Source organism: Synchiropus splendidus, chromosome 13 (genome assembly GCF_027744825.2).
Source record: "Synchiropus splendidus isolate RoL2022-P1 chromosome 13, RoL_Sspl_1.0, whole genome shotgun sequence".
NCBI lineage: Eukaryota > Metazoa > Chordata > Actinopteri > Syngnathiformes > Callionymidae > Synchiropus > Synchiropus splendidus.
The window spans coordinates 11296110-11313664 of record NC_071346.1 but is presented as its reverse complement, the minus strand read 5'-3'; the positions used below and the strand labels follow the sequence as shown (position 1 = coordinate 11313664).

Sequence of the window (17555 nt, the reverse complement as noted above, 5' to 3'; positions counted from 1 at the left end):
GAGATGTGGTCCACTCGCGAGGTGTGGCGTTATCGTTGTGCTCTCCTTTTATTAAGCAAGCAACAGTGGCACTGAGGAGAAGACAGGAGGCAGAGCTGGAGGCAGCAGAGATGAAGATGCTGAGGTTCTCTCTGGGAGTGAGCAGGATGGGTCAGGAAGGTGTTTAGGGGACAAAGTCAGAGAGAGATGGTTTGGACATGTCAGAACCAGAATTCAATTTATTGCCATGGTCAGCAGGGAGCCCACCAACTAGGAAAGTGTTTTGGAATAAAATAAAATAAAATAAAATAAACAACAAAGGCTGTTCACGAATTCAACAGTCGGGATGGGAGGTTCTGGTCTGGATGGACCGTAGCCTCCTGCCAGAGGGAAGAGGGACAAACAGTCCATGTCCAGGATGAGAAGGGTCGGCTCTGATCCGACTTGCACGTCTCTGGGTCCAGGAGACATACAGGTCCTGAAGAGGTGGCAGGCTGCAACCGATCACCTTCTCAGCAGAAACATCATGTCCCTGTACAGAGGAGAGAGAGCCAGTACATTGGTAGGAAGATGTTGAGGTTGGAACTGCCAGGCAGAAGGTGGAGAGAAAGGAACAAAGAGGAGATTTATGGAGGTGGTGAAGGAGGACATGAGGTCTGTAGGTTTGAGAGAAGAGGAGGCAGAGGACAGGGGGAGATGGAGGAAGATGAGCCGCTGTGGTGACACAGTGACACATGAGTACATATATAAGTACATAAAAATAAAACATGGAGTATTGGGGAAAGCAGAAACTAGGAATACAACCCAGATGCATGTACTGTCATACATAAAACAGAACGGAGGAAGCGTTTTGGTTGGACCACCACTGTTAAATTATGCTAAGCTAGACTATGAAATCAAACCAATATATGAAACAAACAATATATATTATATTGCATATTTTTGTTTTGCAGACCGAAATGTATTCTGAATATTCTTTAATTTAATTGAAGAAGCAGACGACAATATTATAACATGAATCAACTTCTGCCTATATAGGCTACATCAGCATAAAGTGTTGTTATAGTAAGCTTATGATAACATTGTGCTTTGCACTTATCATAAAATACGTCTTAAATTTGTTTTATACTATTCAAAAAAAGAGACGACTGAGGGCAAAAAGTCTTACTATACGCAATTAAATAAAGTTCAGTTTACTCTCATTTTTTTATGATTCTGTGTGTCAATCATAACAGTGCTGGATAACAGGATAACAGAACTATGGGCAAATTTTGTATGATATGAGGATTATTACAAGATATTTTAAAAATACATATTTTTATTCAACAGAAATTAAGTTGTCTGAGCATTACACAGTAATATAATAATATTTAATGTGATGATGGCAGAAAAACAGAATAAGGAATATTTAAAATAATAAACATAATAAAATGAAAAAAAGGAGGGAAAAAAAAAACTGTAAATTGTAGTGACCTCTCCAGGGCTGCTATAATAAGGGCAAAGAGCTGCATGTGGGCCCCAGTCCGCACTGAGGCCATGTCTGGTTTGAAGTTAGATTTCAGCTGCATGATACAAGACAAGCATTTGTTTGTGAATCGTGTTTGGCTATTTATGGCAATTGTTATTGCATTTTATGTTCTATTGTGACAATATTTCATTGCTTTCTCCTGAATTAGAAAAGCATGACCCACTCTACACAACCTCACTGAGGTTTAACCTCCACTAACAGAGCGTCCCCACAACATTGCCACACATTTTCTTGCTTGAGTAAACAGACCAATTGTAAGGGTTGTTTATGTCTGCATGGAAAGGAAGATTTAATTTGGCGCCTGGGCAAAGGTGATGTAACACTCACAGACCCTTCCCACAGTGCTCACCTTGAGACGAGAACAAACATCAGACCAGGACTGTGGAGAGCTCTGTGTGACTGAACCGCCTCTGTCCGCAGCTGTGAAAATATGTGTTACAGCAGTTTGGTTTAGTCTGAGCCCTGTCCAAGGAAAACCCAAGCTTTCTGGAAATATTTCCGCATCTGACATTTTGTCTTCCTCCAATTTGACACCTGTTATACAAACCAGTCCTCCATATTATGTGCTCTGTCACCGGACATTAGAGGCAGACGCTGTGGCTGAACCAGCGCCGCTCTGATTGGGCACCGCACTAGGCAGAGGCAAGTGTGTCGCCACTTGTTGTCAATTATTAGTAGATTTAGTAAACGCGCTCCATCCCAGAAGGTTTTGCAACTTATTTATGTTGTAAATATATTTTGTTCTCATTTGTTATTCAAAACAAACAGACATCTGTGACCCTGTAATTTCTCTCAGGGGTAATAACATGTTTACGCCAAGGCTAAGCTGCTAACTTGCACTTTGTCCAGGACGGTCACTGGGTGGTCCCAGATGTGCGTAGCTCTGGACCGTCCCATCTTAACTGGGGTTGAAATAAACACACTAGGGTCAAAAACTGGAAATATCATTGTCCAAGTTTGGTTCTGATATCAGACGATAGTAGCAAGAAGCCTGGCTAAAATCTGGAGGCTAAACTGCAGCTTTTTGTCGAGTCCTTCTGGGTGGTTAGGAGGAGGCCCAAATACTTGGGTTTTGAGGTTGACCTGGAAACAGCTCCATATCCCCATAGAAGTGTTTCTGGAGGAGGGAAGCGTGGGCCTCTATGTTTTGGCTGCTGCCTCGGCGACAATAAGCAGACGACAGAAATGCACTTTTTACATTTATTTCTTATGAGACTATGATACTGTATACATATATATATATATATATATATATATATATATATATATATATATATATATATATATATATATGTATATGTATATATATATATATATATGAGTCAGAATATATATATATATTCTGACTCATATATATATATATGAGTCAGAATAAGCTTTACTGCCATGGTCAGTCGGATCCCACCTAGGAAAGTGCTTTGGAATAAAATAAAATAAAATAAAATAAAATAAAATAAAATAAAATACAATAAAATAAAATAAAATATTGACTGTGTTAAACTGTGAATTGCTAACTGAACCAGTAGCTCACCTCACTGCCTCTCACAGGACCGTTCAGCCAAGAATGCACACAATATATGCTGCCCTCTAAGACGCGCCTCTAACCATCACAGAGGCATTTAAGAGAATTTATCCCACTCCCAGTTACCCAGTCTGGTGCTGTATATCAGCTTGCTGTTCTAGTTACCTTCAGGCCAGCGCCAAGAAAATGTATCCCTCTCCCAGTTACTCATTGTGGTGTTGTTCATCAACTTGCTGTTATAGTTACCTTCAGTCTAGCGCCAAGAATTTCAGCAGGTCAGACTGTGTTAAAGGTTATTTGTGCTGTCTCCTCCATCGATGTCGCCGTTACACAACCCCTGCATGTGTGCTTTTATTAGCCCAGTCGACTTCAGATTTAGTCAAGACCATCAGCAAAAAGTTTTATTTTATGGAACATTTTTGTTGGACACTTGCTGTTTCTTCTTCTGGAGATGACAGTGGGAGGAAACCTGAGTGCACGGGAGAATAAAGGAGGAACGTACAAACCCCACAGAGGAGTGTCCGCTTCAAGTTGCAGTCATAACAACAGTGAAGTAATCTTTATAATTGTAAGTACATGGCATCAACGTGTCAGAACTCGAGGATGTGAGAAGCAGAAGCCTGCAAGATTCCCACGTCAAGTCACCACTCTGTTAACTCTTGAATCCAAAACACAATTATAAGATAAGGCTTTTGCCAAATGTCAACGTTAAAAAGAGCACGACAGCTGGATGTCACTACGGTGTAAAGTCATGATTTTTCAATTCTGACCCACTTTTTTGGGGGGAACAAATGAGTGATAGTTTTGATTCATGCTTTTTCCTCTTCAGACTTAAAGAGCCTCTGTCTGAAGCTAACTATTGTTTTAACAGGTGATTTCATGTTCCGCTGCCCTCCTTCAGGAAACCACAGTCTTGCAGCTGCTGACACAGTAAACCTCCACGCACCTGTGAAATGAAGAACCGGACCTTTCTCAAAACCCCAAGGTTTCCTCCTTTTAAGCTTGGAACTCAAAGGACCAGAGGTGACGGACTCAGCGGGTTAAACTTCACCTAACCGGATCATTTATTGGCGAACACGGTTAAGTTGCACTTTAAACATCTGCAGAGTTGAAGGAAAGTCATTCAGTCAGTCTTAGAAATACTGTCACCTGCAGGCTCAAGATGGAGGCGAACCAGCAGACATACAATGAATTATAATAAAAATATACAATTGATTTGATATTTAAGGGGTCAGTTTCAGGTTTACAGACGACATTACTTCACAGTTCTTTTGGAGCCTATCCCAGCTACCCGGGGTGACAGACAGCTGCATTATATACAAAGACTCTCATTCACACATATTTAGATACTTTACATTAAATTCTTCTTAATATGTTTTTGGACTCTGGGAGGAAACCAGGGTTCCCAGCAGATAACCATTCAAGAATGAGGATAAGATTCAAGCACAGAAAAGACAGGGAAGAGAATCACTGACCTTTATGTGGTTGGGCAAGATGGCTCAGCACTAAGCACCAAGTGTAGTCCAGTTCTATTCGTGTGCTTTAGTTTTTAAAAGATGGAAAATTTGAATAAACAGAAGTAATAGTTTCATGGAAAACATTTTTAAATAGCAGGAAAATGTATACAGTAAACGAAAAACAAATGTGTTTTTTCCTACAAAACACAAATACTTCTGTATTTTCACCGCCACCTCAAGATCTTTATACAATAAAACAAGCTATATATCACTATGAACTATGACTTAAAAATTGATGTTCTGGTTAGATGTGATAGACGGATATTTTCAAAATACTTTTCTTTACTCAGGAAAATCTGACTGACACTGAAATCAGACTGTTGTGACTTGCTCAGTCGAAAGTCGAGGACCTACTGCAAACATAAACAGAAAGTGTAGCCTCATTGGTGGCAAACAATTCATGAGAGGGCAAGAGGATTTCATTTTATTACTCTTACAGATGTCTTATTGCGCAATACTGAACTGGAAGATGATACAACTCCATCACAATGACAGTTGAAATCAGTGACAACACATTTAAGAGGAAATTTAAAAACTGCTCTGCCCTTTAATACACACTCACTTTTATTGCGTGTCAAACACAGAGCACTCTTTGTTGAGGCTGTTCTATAAGTTAATAATTAATCAGTTGAGAACGATCTCACCGCTGTTTTCACCATTTAAAAAAAATCCAGCTGGGATTTATTGCTTCTGAATTCCTCTCAAGCCACTCTCTTAGTAGCTTTTCAGACTTTCGTACTTCGACTATATCAGCGGTCACCACCTTCTACTCACCTAAACTACCACATCACTTTCCCCGAAGAGATACGCTTATCACCCTCCCTCCCTCCCCCACGTGCGGGAGGTGCAGCATCTGCTTCACAGTGCAGAGGAAACACAATAAGCCACCAATAGGGTGATGTGGCAACTGCCACTTGCAACCAGAGACACACGGGTGTCTTTTAAAAAGAGTGATACACATCCCCCCCGACACGCTGTTGGATAAAGGTTTACATCAGGGCAGTGCTTCTTCAACATAGCACAGGGGCCATACAGAAACTGAGAACCTGACCCAGTAGAAATGCAGATCATCACGGGCCTCATTGCCTTGGACTCGCCATAAAATTGAGGAGAGCTGCAACTCAAAGCACTTATACCCATTAGCGAATACGCAAAGCTGACACTGGCTGATGCAACTCTCTTCCGGCATGAAGCAAGCAGCGCCACATCAAGATTCGATCGTCCTTTTCTGCCGAGCTGAGGGGAAATGATACGCTATCTGTGTCAACACGCAGCCACGCTTGATGCTGGGGACGGCTGCGAGTCGCTTTAGACTGATCAATGATTACATAACAGCTCGTGCTGGTGGGGAGCACTGGTGATGCGTCGCTTCTTTAAAAAAAACAAAAACAACAAATAAAAATAATGAAAAAATGAATCTGGTTCCTGTAGGCAGGTGGCTCAAGCGTTTGACCAAAGTTGACAACACTGACCTCTAGTGGTTATCAAAGAATTCACGCATTCAAGTTAAAGTAAAAAAATATTTATTGGGAAACATTTTCACCTCGGACTTTGACCACTCTTCTGAACCAGTAAAATGCACACATCCACAGACACGTCTTCAGTGAGCAGGTCTGTAGGGGAAGGGGATCCCAGTCATAAACGTTTGGGCAGGAAACTGGGCGTGTGATGGGGTGTGAGGCGTGTGGGGGGGGTGAGAGGGGATGGGGGAATGAGACGCGTGTGGACTGAAGGCCAGAGGAGGAGTGTGGATGTTGTTATAGTAGATCACTGGACCCGACAGAACCAACTGAAGCAGGCTGGATAAACACACAGAAAGACAACATTGAAATTGTAGTCGCAGGCAAACTTCATGCAGGGACAGAGTGACCCTTCGTAACTTTAAAAAAATACATATTATTATTATCATTTTTTATTGGATAAGAGAAAGAAATGTGTGGATATGAATATCTGTATTAGGGCCGCAATAGCACTGCATGAGGATTGAAACTGAACTGAAGTGATCAGCTCTCATGGTGAGCTAAACTTCACCCTGGACTCACACAGCAGTTTGCAGCAGCCACACATGGTGTCGCACCTTGTGGTGACACGCACTAGAAGCGGTTTTATGAGTGGATGCGGTAGACGTCAGTTCACTTAAACGCATGCGATTTGCAAAGCCTCAATATTGAGGATGCATTTAAAGTGACCAAAACAAGTAAAGCAACACTGTTTCCACAAAGCTTACGGACACAGACCAAACGGAGTAGTACCAGCAAAAACCATAGGGGGTGGTGTTGCTGTCGCTACCCGATATGTAGGTACATTATCAGTACTTCCTCCACAGTTGCCATGTTTGTTTTAGAGTGGTCATAAACTTAGACTGTGGGCTGCTCCCCCTGGTGGAAATATTAGTGAACAGCAATACAAAGGCAAAGCACACACGTAAGTATGTGATCAGGGAACAGATTTTGAAACTGATTTTGTTCGTAAAGGGAACATAAAGGGGCCAAAGTGGCACCAAAATGTTTTTCAGCATGAGTCAGGGGTCAGTCTGGCCACTCCAGAAAGTCTGTCTACTTATTTAAGAGATGTGTGCCAAACCATTTATAACAAACAAACAAAATTCTAGTGGACTTAATATATGTTTCGTTGACAACAGAGAAAAGGGATTCACTTCTGAAGTGAGCTTACTTGTTGTGTGGGAGGCGGGAGCAGATGGAGCGTAGGTCTTCTGCAGGGATGAATGACAGATTGAGAAAGCCTGCTGGTTATAGTCAGTTGGCCCTTTAAGCTGCCTCACCTCTGGAGCAGAGCAGAGCTCCGTTGGCCAGGGCCACCTGCAGAGCCTGGGCCAGTCGATCCAGAGCTAGCTGTGATGGAGGGTGAACATCCGGTGATGTGTGAATGTGCTTATCAGCCTGGTCCAACAGTCGGGAGAGGTCAGAGGTCAATGAGGCCAAGGACTCCAACTGGAGTAGCGCAAGGCGACCAAAGAGGCCTTTATCATTCAGTATATTTGGTAGCAACATTAAGACCTGAAAGAAAAATACGATAAACTCATTAATTTTTAATTAAAAATGACGAGTTTAAACTTAAACTCAGTTTACCTGAAGAACACTGAGATGGAGAGCGGAGAACAAGGGAGCCACTTGCGGATCACTCCCAGCGTTCCCGTTTGTCAACCCCTGCTTCTTGTATCGTTTATACACCAGCGGCGCTTTGACGCACCAGCGGACCAAACCTCCTAACGGTGTGACATCGAGGGAGCTGATAGGCTGGCTGCCGGAGAGGGGTGTGTTCAGGAAGCTGATCAGGACCAGGTGAGGGTCTTCTTGGATCCATGATACGATCATCTGGAGTAGTTCTAGCGGAGGGGTGAGCTCCTCTGTTGGTGCCAAAGCAGGGAGGAAAAGCTTAGTATTGGAAAGACGTTTCAGATTCATCAAACTCACCTGAGGTGAGGTCATAGAGGGTTGTAACTGCAGCGATAAACTGGCAGCAGAACCGGGGACTTGAGCTGTGGATGTTCTGTAGGGTCGATACTGATCCCGGTAACATGCTGCAGTAGTCGTCTACAAGTACCTGTGCCAGACGCACGCAGTACACACGGTGGGTTCTCTGTGAGGAGAGGGGTACACAAATGATGAGATCACAAAAAGACCCTAAGACGAAAACCATAAGTTGGTTTTCGTAAGGTGTTAAATGCAAATTCACATGGCTCAACTCAAAACTAAATAGCATTGTGTTACGATCCCTAGCGATGTCAGACGGCTCACCTGTAACCAGGTGGCGGCGCATTCCAAGATGGGAACTCTGCCTACAGCGATCGCCATGGAAACCAGCTTGCTCAGCAGTCCCATTCGGCTCTCGTCTGCCTGGTTCCCTTGGAGGTTGAAGAGGGCGGAGAACATGAGCTGCCGAACAGCATCGCGACTCTGCTCCTGGAAACAGCTGCACATGATTTCGAGAAGCTGGAGTTCCTGGAGGGCGCTCATTCTCTAAAAGGAAACACATCAACAGTGGAATTAAAAGTGGTAGTTCGAATAACAAACAGTCAATTTGTATCATATTTTCTTTCACCTCAATTCTCTAGTCACCGATAACTTGCTACATGTTTTTGCATTTCTGTTGACTACTGAAATGAATGTTTATTTCTGATGAATGCAGTTAAACTGTTTTACTTTACATCAAGTGCTGCAAATAATTTGATACCGCTTTGTGGTAATTTCATACATATTTATCTTGACAGACATGATACCGCTTCCTTTGCTCCATAATCTTGTAAACCTAACTTCTTCAACTGATGGTTGATAGCTAAAGATTCAAGCCTACAGTACTGCAGTAAAAAAATATCATCTTACCCGTGCTGTTGCGTTTCTGTCCTTGGGTGAGTGCAGAATGAATTCCTCCACCAGGTCCAGAGTTTTGGTATCAACCTGAGGAGGCTGCCGGCCAGACTGCAGCAGATTGCTGATGTAGATGTCCAGGTGGTAGAGCAGCTCTTTGGCTGCACTTAAGACATCTCTGGGCAAAAGTGACTGGCGGATGTCACCCATCTCCACCTGAATCAAATACAGTATTAAAGTATAATAAAGTGAATAAATACATTAATTCATGAACGGCTGGCTTGTGAATCATACACGACACAATGAAAACGCACCTGTAAATTAATAAATAAATTATTATTATGAGGGGAAAAAATAAAATAAAACACTGTTTTGAACGGACAACTAACACTTCAAAGACAAAATAATTGTTGAGCAAATCCAGTCTAATCATCCTCTCGCCACAGAGCGATTTAATCCCAACATATTTAACATGACGTTGGAGCAAAGAATCCGGAGTGGTTTGTAACAGTGGTTATTTACCGATACTTCTACTTCAGCGCTTCAGTGAGTCGCTGCACAGCTAATGTTAGCCTTGCGAGGTGATGAATTTGTATCGGACGTAGACAGAATATCCGCTTACGCAAGTTGGTAGTTACATTGTAAAGAAACCGTGCAGATTTTTAAACTCTCACCTTGTGAAAGGACTATTTATAGAGGGGCTAGGAGATAAACGAGCCGGTGCCGACGATAGAGCGGACACAAGCAGCGACGTCTTCTCACTTCCGGTTTGACGGCACGGCGAGACGGACAAAAATAGTTCGAAGCGCAATAACCCTCCTTTGTGTAAAAACATTCATCATTTTTGGAACGAAAATACATTAATATGCTTGAGAACAGCGCAATTGCATGTGAACAAAATAAACGTTAATTATTGAAATACTATATTTAATTTATTTTATGTACAATAATTAAGTACAGCCATTATATAACTTCAAACATAACAATATAACAGCTGGTTTTTACGTTTGTTTATCACGTTAGATGTAATTCAACGCCTTATTGAATTAAATTCTTCCTAACTAAAGGCTTGTGCGTATAATACACAATAATGTAACATAATATAATATTGGATTGATGAAGGAATACTATTTTTTTCATTTGTTTCTATATCAAAATGTGTTTTTAATTGAGAAATACTTTTCACAGGTTAGCGAAACAGCTGGAGGCGTTTTTTTAACGAGAGTATATGGGTATTAACGACAGCGATACTAACATGTTGTGGCTTGTAGAAACTGTATGACAAACTAAAATTCTCTAATCCCTTCTTATCTCCGCGGGGGCGCGCGTGTCGGGCACACACGCGCCAGATGAAAAAAAAAAAGAGGCGGAAACAGCGGTGCGCGTTCATGACAGCACTTCAGACTTGCACTTTTGTCGTCCCGCCGAGTAAAAGCGAGCGGTCCGCAAGATGACCATCAATACTGTGGCTAAAGGAGGCTGGCACCGGGAACAAATGGCCTGCTTCAGGAAGGTAGGCGCCGTTATTCAGAAGCATGGCAGATGTTAAACAGATGTTACAGCGAGCCAATATCACCGAGCAAGAGCGGCTCGTCATCCCGGGCGGCAGCTTAGTTGGAGTGAGTTTGTGTTTCGCGGCAGATGGAGAAAGTGATCGTGGCCATGCAGGACCCAGACATGGGCATGAAGATGAGGAACCAGAGGCTGCTCATCACGGTCATCCCCCACGCCATGACAGGTGTGTCTTGTGATCTCCAGGTGAAGACGTTTGCCTCTATCTGGAGCTTGTCTTCTCCCTGCTCGTGTCAGTTATTTACAAGGGAAGGAGAAAGTTTCTCATCCTCCGTGTCTGTGGTGTCGACAGGGCAGGACATAATTCAATGGCTGATCCAAAAATACAACATCTCCGAGGAAGGTAGGTCCAAGTGTGCGTCTCTGGAGGACACTCGGTGTCAGCCTGAGCGCCCTGTTGTGTGAGTGTGTTGCCAGGATATGGTGTTTTCCACCTAACTGAAGAGCGCCTCGCGTGCGTTGAGGGAGCAGGAATAGGTGGAGCCCCTCGGGCCTTGGCTTTGATTAAAACAGCCAACGGTGGAGCCGTGACCCCGGGAGACCCTGCTGACTAATTTAGAAGTCCTCTGGTGTCTGAATCTTCTGAAAATGTGGACTGAAGAGGGGCAAGTGCGAAGTCAGGTCCCCAGGAGAAGAGCCAGAGAGAGTGTGCGGAGGGTTTGATTCAAATGCATGGCACAGCTCTGTCACTCACAAGAGAAGGTGAATCATCGGTTCATCTCCAGGAAAACTTTGAAAACAGGAACCTCACTTCACTTGTACGACGCAACTGTTTGCACACTTTTAATTATAAAGTAATAATACAGTAATACATACTAACACAACTGCATAAACAACCGTGGACTATGATGACTCCAGATTATATAGTGATTTTTAGCCAGTGGGAGAATGAGAGTTAGAGATTTAGCAAGGTGAAGAAGAGAGTGCAGGCATGGTGCACTGCTGGAGGGGATTCAAAAGTAGCCCAAAAGTCTGGTCTGATACCTGAAAACCAGGGATGTTCTCAAGCACACCTGGGTTCTCCACAGAGGCCCTGCACCTGGGGATGATGTTGGTGAGATACGGCTACATCTACCCCCTCAAAGAACCGAGATCTCTGGTGCTGCGCCCCGATGAGTCGCCCTACCGCTTCCAGGTAAATCAAAGTCAGCAGTATTGTGGTAACATCACTCTCCACCACCTTCTCTGCACTAGACTTTAATCCTTCAACCATCTGTGCAGTCTCTAGCCTCCCCATCATCTCCGTAACCATAAAGAAAGGCCTCTTATTTTTTCAGACTCCATACTTTTGGACGAGCACGAGGTGGCCCGCGACTGAGCTCGACTATGGTAAAGTAAAAGCAAACAAATCGCATGCGGTTCACTGATGGGACCTCTTCATCTGCAGCAATCTACCTGGCCAAGAAGAACATCCGCAAACAGGGAGAGCTGATGGAGTATGAGAAGGTACTTCTGCTGGGATGTGGACGGGCACTTTTGTTGGATTTTAATAACACCTCTGTGCGCAACAGGAGCGCTACAGTGTGTTACACAAGAGGATCAACCACACGTGGGACTTTGTGGTGATGCAAGCCAGAGAGCAGCTCAGGTACCTTCACCTGCCTCCATGTACCTTCACACACACGCGCCTATTGTACACACTTATTTATCTCCAGAGCTTCGAAGCAGAGACGCAAGTCAGACCGCATCGTCCTGGAATGCCAGGAGCAGGCCTACTGGCTCATCAACAGACCTCCGGTACGTCCCGATACTTTCTATTATTGCTCTGTTTGCTCTTGTCAAAGAGCTCAACATGAAAAAAAACCCTACATGTATATAGAGTGTGCCATCTAGTGGGTGAAAGGCAACGCTAAATAAGCTCTACATTCATTTTATCTTCATAATGGGCCACTTTTTTTTAGCTTTAGCAATATTCTTAGCTGTCAAATTCAAGGGAGCTATTTCTACAACAGGTGGCGCTAGCGTTCCAGAAATGTCTTGAGGAGCAACCTGTTATCTGAAACGCCGGCGAAATTCAATAATCTGTCCCCTATTCCATCATAAACCACACTGCTTTAGTTATTTTTAGTGTATCTGCCCTGTTTTAATCTTATGTATTTATTATTTTTAATGTCTGTTTTATCCTGATTTTACAGCTGTACAGCACTTAGTGACAATTGTATTGCTTTTTAAGTGCTTTATAAATAAATATGGACACGTCCTGAAAATTTCATTGCAATATGATCATCTGTTTTTGAGTTATTTTGCTAACAAACAAACAAAATATAACGCTTGTATAACCCTCTACTTATGTGGTAGTTGGGGATACAGCCTCGAGTTTGTATCACGACGTTCAAGGTGACAATGAAAGGAAGTTATAAAAGGTAAGGGGAGTGATAGCCGCCATTTTAGTGGGGGAGTTACTGAGTTTATGAGAACAAGTGAGGGGAGGAATATGGAGTGTTGATCTTTGCCCTCTGGCTCAGCTCCTCTGCCATCAAAAGTGCTCCTAAGTTCCTTCTGTGATGTTCTGCCGCTGTTCCCTCCTGCCTCCTCCATGAAATATTCAACCCCGATGGTAAAAGCCTCTGCAGGAGGAGAGAGAGAGACAGAGAATGATATTATTAACTCGTCTTTGGCGGCTTATAATTGGTGAAGTGTGGAGACGTTACACAGGAAAACAGCAGTGCTGCCGTGGAGATGTGGCGAGAAGGAAAGGCAAAGTTCTTTTTTCTTCCTCTTATGAATTAGGAACGAGGGCATAGGCAAAAAGAAAGACAAACCTGGGAATAAAAGTCAGAGCCGGTGGAGTGGAAAGCTCAGGGAGGGATAAGTGCTCACGCACACGCACGTTCTCCGCAGCAGCGGAAGCACGCACGCGAACGCGCATCTTCAATATGTCATTGTCCCTTCCAGCCCGGGGTTCACAACGTCCTGGACATGGGTCTGGAGAGGCCCAACAACTTCAATCTCCGAGCCCCGCTGGTCAGTGACATCATCCTCACCTCCCCATTAGATGCTGACTGCTAAAAATATAATGTGATAATCTGTCTGCTGTCCATCTCATCTTTCCCCGCTCTCTTGCTTAACCCCGCCTCCTCTGCTGCTTGGATTGTTTGAAAGTAAGTGCTGCTGCACTGAAATACTCACAATCACATTAAAATTGTATCACCGTCCTAAATGGAGGTGAAGACTTTGCTCCAAATTCTGACGTTACAGGGGCATCTCAGCTCCATATTTTTGCCTTTTCCAGTGTAGAAACAGTGCTATATTTGCTCATTTTTTAGTAAAAATGTGACCTCAAATGACCCCTCTTTCTTTTTTAACAGCTATAGAACAGTGACTACTACAAAAGAGAGGTACGCCAATCTGACCGTTGTCGTCGTGAGTACATAATAATTCAAGTATTTATTTGCAGATTGAAACGTGCAGACGTGCACTCGGACGAAACCGTGTCAAGTCCTCCATCTGCCTAGAAGGGTGCGTGTCTGTGCGACTGCTGCCTGAGCTCCTATTAGAGTGTGAGGTGTGGCGTAATGCTTTGATGCCCCCGTGAACTCTTCTGCCACACACACACACACACACACACACACACCAGTTTCAGTGCTTCCACTATTAAAGCCACTAATGGATGCTTCCTGAGGCAACTTGGAATTAGTGGCCATGGCTCTTATGATCTGTTGCCCTGATACAATAATACTCTGTGTGTGTGTGTGTGAGCAGTTTTGTGAAATATAGCGAGCAGTACCAGAACCACGACCCCATTATGCAAGGCTGCCTTCCCAGTAATCCTTGGATCTCTGATGACACCGCCTTGTGGACAATGAATGCAGAAGTGTAAGACACACACACACACATGCACACGCACTTCTTATCTTTCATGTTTTCCCCAGCTTCCCACCCTTAACCTAACCAGCCAAAACAAATGGCTTAACTTTAACCAGGTCTCTAAACTGACCTTAAACCCAGTTCTTAGTTATTAGATGTTTTAACTATGTATGGCTAAACAAGGACATACACACTTGGAGATAACTATATATAACAATGGTGACAACGGGCATTACACTTGTAGCCATGATAATAACTTAGGCTGCAACAACTAGCGTTGACTATTATATGAGTCGCTGATGGTCAAATGTGTCGAAAAGTTGTAACGTCATCTCGCGCTCTTCTGTGCAAGTTAGCACCAACCGCAGTAAGAGGCTAAATAACTGAGTCCAAGGGGTGATCGCAACCCAGTCGCAAACCTTTCAACCTTCCAATATTTATAAATATTTTCCAACATCTAGCACAGTACAGGTGCTTACAACAATTTACATGCATTTTTTTTATGACTATTTACAACACTGCCATCAGGCCAGCCGATAAATCGGCGACTGGTCGACTATTGAAATTGTTAGTTGCAGCCCTAATAATAATGATAATAATAGTTGCAATATAAAGATAATATGTCTGCAACAAGGTGTTCATAATACTGTGTTTTTAGTTCTAGTTTTATTTGTGGACCCCTAGTGGTGGGGCCACAATCCCCACAAGTGGTGGGGATTTTATTTTTGTATTTTTCCGGTAATGTCCTGGCTTCAGCTTAAGATGAAAAAAAAAAAGACTTTATAAACCACAAATTACGTTTGAATTACTGAAATGAGTCATATTTTATGGTAGTAACAATGGGAAGTGTTAGCGATATGTTAACATCAATCCAGGGTGCGTGTTATTAACTACAACATGTAACTTTGTCTTACCCACGATAATCGGTTCAGTGTTTATCGGTACATTTCCGACAGTGTGCCCACACCGACGCGACTTCGAGTGGAGCGCTGGAGCTTCAGCTTCATGGAACTCCTGAACGATCCCATGGGCCGAAAGGAATTCATGACATACCTGGAGAAAGAATTCAGCGGTGAGAGATCGCAGCCGCCATCGTGTTGCCTTTCATCGTCCTGCCGGTTAACCAAACTGCTGAATTCTCCCTCTGTCCAGCTGAGAACTTGTGCTTCTGGCAGGCCTGCGAAGACATTCGACACGGAGAGTCCTCCAAGATCATCGAGAAGGTCGATGAAATATACAAGTATGTTACATGCTACATTCAATAGCACTATGCAGAAGGAGTTTTGGTGTTTCTATCCTGAAAACTTAAAACTTTATTGGTGATGACAAATATAATATGGTTCACAACGTATGTGACGTTTTTTTCCATATATTTAAGTAATAGAAATGAATGCATTAAGCTCAAGCTGCAGCCAGGTGCTGAAACTCTTTTGTGGCGTCAGAAACTTCCTGGCTCCTGGAGCGGCGCGCTGGGTCAACATAGACAGCAAGACCATGGATAAGACTCTGGAGGGCATCAAACACCCTCACCGCTTTGTCATGGATGACGCACAGATGCACATCTACTTCCTCATGAAGAAGGTCTGGGCTTCGTTCTTTATTCGCTGACAGACAGATCAAAGCACCTTTGTTTTTTCAGATGAACAAAGTTTGAGCGTGAAAATTTTAAATTTAGACTTTATCACGGACAAAGGGCGTCACTCTATGCTTAGACTAAAGGAGAGCCATTTATAGACGCCTCATTTAATAGACATGTCTCAGCTATTGTTTGACTTTTGACCCTTTTGACCCTGAGTTTGACACCCCTGATTTAAAGGGATGTGAAGTAATGATTGCCTCACATTAAACCGTCCTCAGTGCACATACATGAGTGACCTTTGACTGTCCCTCCAGGACTCGTACCCACGGTATCTAAAGTCAGACCTGTACAAGAACAAGCTGGCCAAAGCCATTGTCCCACAGGAGACCAAGAAAAGGTGAGGAATTTATGATAAAATGAAATATACAGTGGTACCTCGGTTTTCGAATGTCCCGGACTTCCAACAAATTGGAGTTCGAACAAAAATTTCGACAAATTTTTGCTTAGGATTTCGAACGAAAATCCAGAACTGGAACGTCCCGGAAAAAACATAACATGAGCGGACCGATCAGCTGACCCACGCCGCGCATTGTTATTGTGTATAACGCAGCCTCTGTATGCAAATGTGTCCTGTTAGCTACATTTACTGGCTGTTTTTTCTTCATATTGAGGTGTAAAACCTTTCCTGTCTCCGCACTGGACCGTGGTAGAGTGTCACAGGGGAGCTGCTCGCCCTCCACACCTCCGAGGCTGGAGCGCTCACTCCAGGGTTTGATGTCCTGTTGTGGGCTGGAGCTGGGACAGGGATGAGGCGAGTCTGGGACAGAGCGTGACTTGGTTTATGACTTTGTCACAGCCAAACTGCACAGAAGCGCACATTCAGAGCTGGACACGCACCGGGCACCTCTTCACTTCTGGAGAGACGTCACTCACTCGGCAACCCCTCCCACATGCAGCGGCCACACACATAGAGGAACAGCGCACCTGCAGCAGACACTCTACATTCACTCCTACAAAAGTCTATTTTAAGGCTTGGAACGCATTATTTCTTTTTCCATTCATTGTAATGGGAAAAATCGATTTCGAACAAATCGCTTCTCGAACGGCCGTCTGGAACGGATTGTGGTCGAGAACCGAGGTACCACTGTAGTTGCAAATAAATGAATGTATTGTTATGGCAGAAGAGAAAAAAAAAATCACACTTAAATATATTTCCTGCAATGCAATCTGATGTTTGCACCGTCCACAGTGTGTTTCCCTTCATGAGGCGTCAGCGACACTCCAGCCCCTCACCAGCTCAGGCGGCTTCTCACGCCACAGACAACGAAGGCAGCGTCAGGGGCCAAGCAGGGACCAACGCGGCAGGTGGCTCCTGAATCTTTTTTTTTTCCACCGTGGCAACCGTCGTCTGCAATCAAGCCAGGTTGTCAGCATGACTGTAGAGCTTTCATCTTTAGATTAAACGTCTAATAATAACTGGAGCACCTCAGCAGGACCACGCAGAGAGGCTGGTTAAAGTAGGTACGGATGGATGTCTCAGAACTGAACTTGGACTCGGACTGTTCCCTCACCTGAAGCGATGACCAGCACCTTTCACATCTTCGTAGCAATACACTGTTGAGCAATAGTAATGTATCATATGACATAACCAACCATGCAGGAGATCTGGCTGTTGCTTCTGTTGTTCATCTCAATAAAGCATAAATGCATGTTATTCATTTGA

The 17555-nt window shown here is 43.6% G+C and overlaps 2 protein-coding genes across 2 annotated transcripts; one reads left to right on the top strand and one right to left on the bottom strand.

The window, feature by feature from the left end:
• Window positions 1–6079: 6079 nt before the first annotated feature.
• ints15 (integrator complex subunit 15) lies at window positions 6080–9649 on the bottom strand. The gene is made up of 8 exons (XM_053883778.1): window positions 9549–9649; window positions 8890–9090; window positions 8305–8526; window positions 7981–8146; window positions 7636–7913; window positions 7329–7563; window positions 7220–7259; window positions 6080–6345 (listed from the first exon to the last, which is right to left on the bottom strand). The coding sequence occupies exons 2-8, from the start codon at window positions 9082–9084 to the stop codon at window positions 6147–6149; spliced, it is 1335 nt and encodes a 444-aa protein (XP_053739753.1). The 5' UTR covers window positions 9085–9090; window positions 9549–9649; the 3' UTR covers window positions 6080–6146.
• Window positions 9650–10245: 596 nt separating this feature from the next.
• On the top strand, window positions 10246–17546 carry rgs11 (regulator of G protein signaling 11). The gene is made up of 17 exons (XM_053883169.1): window positions 10246–10387; window positions 10516–10612; window positions 10739–10789; window positions 11475–11581; window positions 11724–11775; window positions 11834–11892; window positions 11958–12034; window positions 12102–12183; window positions 13342–13410; window positions 13761–13784; window positions 13844–13905; window positions 14149–14262; window positions 15210–15325; window positions 15406–15493; window positions 15696–15834; window positions 16147–16229; window positions 17082–17546. Exons 1-17 carry the CDS (start codon window positions 10325–10327, stop codon window positions 17206–17208), a joined length of 1410 nt encoding a protein of 469 aa, XP_053739144.1. The 5' UTR covers window positions 10246–10324; the 3' UTR covers window positions 17209–17546.
• Window positions 17547–17555: the final 9 nt, after the last annotated feature.